This window comes from Microcaecilia unicolor, chromosome 2, assembly GCF_901765095.1.
Source record: "Microcaecilia unicolor chromosome 2, aMicUni1.1, whole genome shotgun sequence".
Taxonomy (NCBI): domain Eukaryota; kingdom Metazoa; phylum Chordata; class Amphibia; order Gymnophiona; family Siphonopidae; genus Microcaecilia; species Microcaecilia unicolor.
The window spans coordinates 247,608,715-247,613,812 of record NC_044032.1 but is presented as its reverse complement, the minus strand read 5'-3'; the positions used below and the strand labels follow the sequence as shown (position 1 = coordinate 247,613,812).

Sequence of the window (5,098 nt, the reverse complement as noted above, 5' to 3'; positions counted from 1 at the left end):
TTTCTACCAGTTTGGCCACCTTAAGGTCACCACCACATATGATCAAACTGAAGTCCTGATCTTCTTTCATGCACAAATGTACTTCACTTCCTAAACTGTACCACTCCCTCTGGTTTTTGCAGCCCAAATGCATGACCCTGCATTTTTTAGCATGAAATCTTAACTGCCAAATTCTGGATCATTCCTCAAGCTTTGCTAGGTCCTTCCTAAGATTGAGGCTTAGTTGTCAGACTTTGGAATTATGTTAGGGATTTAAATGTTGTTCTAAATTCATGTTTAAGTGTTTTGGGCAAGTACAGAGAGGCAATTACTTTACTCTTGCACAGTGTTCTGACTAGAAGCCAGAGTTACCCTGTCAGGTTACAGTGAGACAGCTGAGCATGTTGGTGACCAGGGGTCCAGATCAAGTAACACCTTGTGAGAAGACTGAGTAATGATTTTAATATCCTCTTTTGAGGCATGCAAGTCAGAAGCAGCAATTTGAAATTGGCTGTATGTGAATACATTTTGCACTAAACTGGTCTGGCTAAGAGCTGTGCAGAGTTGTACAAGGGAAAGAATATAAGCTAATATTTAGAAATGGAAGAACGTTATAATGGAGTCATTGCCTGCCTAGAAAATGAGTTTGAAGCAGCTATGTATTTATTGTAAAACTAGACTTCAATTTAAACCAGGAAAGGTCTACTATATGTTATGGTTTGAATAAACACTTTCAATAAAGTAGTGCAAGTGACTATATATGTGAAAACAAACAAACAAACAAACTAATGTTTACCTCTGGAAAAACATACTTTTCTCTGTAGGGCTCTCCACACAGCCATCTTAACATCCCTATTCCTCAGGCTGTAAATGAATGGGTTCAGCATAGGAGATAACACAGTGTACACCACACTGGTAATCCTGTCTTTTTCCAAGGAATAGCTGGAAGAAGGCCTGAAATACATAAAAATCAGTGTCCCATAGTAGAGTGCAACCACAGTGAGGTGGGAGGAGCAGGTAGAGAAGGTCTTGTGTCTTCCACCAGTGGACTGGATCTTCAGGATGGCAGTAATGATGTTTATGTAGGAGATAAGGATGATCAGGAAAGGCAGTACAACAATAAGTGACCCCTCTGTGAATATCACTAGCTCAATGGTGGAGGTGTCTGTACAAGAGAGCTTCATCAGTGGTGGGAGATCACAAAAAAAGTGCTGGATTTTGTTGGAGTTGCAGAAGGAGAGCTGAGATATCAACAGTGTGTATAACAATGCATTCAGAATACCAATGATAAAAGAAGCAGCTGACATGCTTAGACATACTTTCTTGTTCATTATTGTGATGTAATGCAGTGGATTACAGATAGCAACATAACGATCATATGCCATGATGGAAAGAAGCATACATTCTGTAGTAGTGAAGACAGTGAAGAAATAGAGTTGGGCAAAACACTCAGAGAAAGAGATGGTCTTCTTCTCAGAGATGAGGTTGCTTAACAATTTGGGGACAGTGACAGAAGTGAAACACATATCAACAAAGGACAAGTTACAGAGTAAGAAATACATGGGGGTATGGAGCTGGGAATTTCCACCAATTACTAAGATTATAGTTCCATTTCCCAGAAGGTTCATAAGATACATGGCCAAGAACACTAGAAAGAGGAGATATCTTAGCTCCACTTGTTTTGTGAAGCCCAGGAGAAGAAATTCTGTCACTGCTGTCTGGTTCCTCTGTTCCATTACTATTGCTTTGCTATAGAAGCAAAAAATAATATTAAGTTAAGGAAACCATGCCATCAAAAACACCAAGAAATAGTTATCTTCTCAAGATGTCATATAATACAATACTTTATTAACACCACAGGTATTATGGGGGGAAATGTAGCCCCCATCAGGACTGGGCATTTGTCAGTTTTGGAGGTAATTATTTTGTTTATGTTCATTGCTTTAACATATGTTTATATTATGTTTATATTAGAGAAGGTCTTGTATCTTCCACTAGTGGACTGGCCAGCTTATTTTCAAAAGAGAAAAACGCCTATAGTGCGACCTAAATCGGGAGATAGACGTTTGTCTCGCAAAGGCGTCCAAATCGGTATAATCGAAATCCGATTTTGGGAGTTTCCAACTGCACTCCATCGCAGAAATGAATAAAGTTGACAGGGGCATGTCGGAGGCGTGGTGGAGGCAGAACTGGGGCGTGGTTATCAGCCGAGGAGAGATGGGCGTCTTTAGCTGATAATCAAAAAAAAGGCGTTTTTACCGCAATTTTGGGTCACTTTTTTTGGACCTTTTTTTCACGAACAAGTCCCAAAAAAGTGCTCCAACTGCCCAGATGACCACTGGAAGGAATCGGGGATTACCTCCCCGGACTCCCCCAGTGGTCACTAACCCCCTCCCACCAAAAAAACTCCACTTTAAAAACTTTTTTTCCAGCCTGTATGCCAGCCTCAAATGCCGTACCCACCTCCATGACAGCAGAATGTGTTCGATCCTGTCACAGCCTTTCCCTGGGTCAGATGTGGCTCTCGGGTGCAGTACAGGGTCACATCAGCTTTGCATTGTGGTGGGTGTAGGGTATTGGGCTCCGTGATTTCATTAGCTTGTGTTACAGTCTCACAATGTTGGTAGTTGGTAGCTCTTCTCCCATGGTGCTTTTCCCCCTGCCTACTGGATCAGAGTGTGCCCTGTTGTGTTTCCTGTTGTAATCCATGCGGTAGTGGCCATTTTTGTAAGCCAGTTTTAGTTCCCTTTCCTGTGTTAGCCACGTTACAGAACTTAGTTCTTACCTTGAATGTGGCTGAAAGAGGGCATTGTACAGCATTCTGCCAGCTCTGACCTACTGCTCATCTCAGTACCAGGGAGACTCGTTGCCAGTGGGGCACAACCTCTGATCTGCAGTTAACTGTGAGTAAAGGTGGTTATTCCAATAAAGGACATTTTCGGAGAGATTGGTCTTCAGGTGTCAACTGGTGTGCCAATGTTATATAGTAGCAACCAGTCCTAGAGGCCTGCGTGTATGCAGGTCCCTGGAGCACTTTTAGTGGGTACCGCAGTGCACTTCAGTGCTGGTAAATGGGAGGCCTCCAAAACCCACTGTACCCACATGTAGGTGCCCCCTTCACCCCTAAGAGCTATGATAGTGTTGTACATTTGTGGGTAGTGGGTTTTGGGGGAAGGGGGTTGGGAGCTCAGCACCCGTGGTAAGGGAGCTATGCATGTGGGAGCTTTTTCTGAAGTCCACCGCAGTGACCTAGGGTGCCCAGTTGGTGTCCTGGCATATCAGGGGGGTGAGTGTACTACCAATCCTGGCCCCTCCCATGACCAAATGGCTTGGATTAGGACGTTTTTGAGCTGGGCGTTTTAGTTTCCATTATCGCTAAAAAAAAACAAATGCCCAGCTCAAAAACGTCCATTTTTTTGAAAATACGGTTCGGCCCGCCCCTTCACAGACCCGTTCTCGGAGATAAACGCCCATGGAGATAGGCGTTTCCGTTCGATTATGCCCCTCCACATCTTCAGGATGGCAGTAATGATGTTTATGTAGGAGATCAGGATGATCAGGAAAGGCAGTGCAACAATCAATGTTTATATTATGTATTATTTTAATATTTACTTTTTGACTATATGGTGTTTATTGTAAATGGTTTAGTTTGAAATAGTAATTGCTGATTGACCTTAAACTAGATGTTTTCTTAGTAAAAGCAGAAAATAGAGTCCAGTTTAAATACATTAAATTGAAATAAACTTATAGAGAAAACAATAAGAAACTGATAGAAAAGGAAAATGAAGAAGACTGAAATTATTTTATTACCTGCTAATGAAACACTCCCATCAAGCAATAATTCAAAGATATTTTATATTTGTAGTAAAAAGACCAAATATGCCTTATAATTATAGTATAGAGGTTCAAGTGTGTAAACTTGGATGTTCATATTTGCTCATGTTATGAGAGGAAAGACTCACCGAAGAAGAATATTATGCTGGTAAAGGTGGAAGGATAACTTTAAAGAGGAATGCCAGCAGCCACATGGATTGACCTATAACAATCAAGCAAGTTACAGAAAATTGAATCTCAATTGGAAATTGGGATCTTGCCAGGTATTTGTGACCTGGATTGGCCATTGTTGGAAACAGGATGCTGGGCTTGATGGACTTTTGGTCTGTCCCAGTGTGGCAATACTTATGTGCTTATGAACCACTGAGTCAGACATGATGCCATCACATTGAATCATCATCATTATCATCAGCTTTGGAGAGCAGACTTTTTTGATTGTACCTTCCCCTTCTATCCATACAGTTGCTAGGGCACTCTACCGACCATGTAAGTGAAAAAATATTTTCCATTATGCTCTTCTTTCTTGTGAAAACCCAATAAATAAATAAATAAATAAATAAATAAATAAATAAATAAGGAACTAGTTTGTTCCTGCCTAGCATTAGTTCCTTCCTACCCATGCCATTAATAAAATACACCTAATTCTTCCTCAGAAAGTGTACACATGGGAATAACTTCATTACAAGGTGCCTATTTGAAATGTCCAAAATGATATCTAATTTATAAAAGAAACATAAGTACCTATGGAGGCCTTTTACAAAGCCATGCTAACATTTTTAGTTCGTAAAAATCAGCTGGCGATAAACACTGAGACACCCATAGGAATATGATGGGCATCTCAGCGTTTTTTGCCAGCTGAGTTTTACTGCAATCTAAAAATGCTAGTGTGGCTTTGTAAAAGACTTCCCAGCCTCTATGACAGCCTCAGATGTTAGAGCTAGGTCTATTAGAGCAGCATGCAGGTCCCTGTAGTAGTATAATGGTCAATGCAGTGCACCAAGGCATGGGGAACTCAGGTCCCTATCTCCCTCTACCTGTCACATTTGTGGTAGAAACTGTGAGCCCTCCAAAATTCACCAGAAACCCACTGTACCCACATATAGGTGCCCCATTCACCCATAAGGGTTACTGTAGTGGTGTACAGTTGTGGGCAGTGGGTTTTGGGGGCTCAGCAGACAAAATAAAGGAGCAGCGGTGAGTTGTGTACCTGCAGGGCCATGCCAAGGGTCTCTGGCGCCCCCCTGCAGACTACCAGTTGGCAGCCCCCCCCCCCCCCCCGCACCTG

General features: G+C 42.0%; 1 protein-coding gene across 1 annotated transcript; it reads right to left on the bottom strand.

Annotated features, from left to right (window-relative positions):
* Positions 1–764: 764 nt before the first annotated feature.
* LOC115461941 (olfactory receptor 1361-like) lies at positions 765–3,194 on the bottom strand. Its single transcript, XM_030191992.1, has 2 exons — positions 3,185–3,194; positions 765–1,732 (listed from the first exon to the last, which is right to left on the bottom strand). Exon 2 carries the CDS (start codon positions 1,713–1,715, stop codon positions 765–767), a length of 951 nt encoding a protein of 316 aa, XP_030047852.1. The 5' UTR covers positions 1,716–1,732; positions 3,185–3,194.
* Positions 3,195–5,098: the final 1,904 nt, after the last annotated feature.

What these genes read in the sequence shown, in the direction of transcription:
- LOC115461941 (XM_030191992.1), bottom strand. Translation starts at nt 1,715, where the DNA reads ATGGAACAGAGGAACCAGACAGCAGTGACAGAATTTCTTCTCCTGGGC.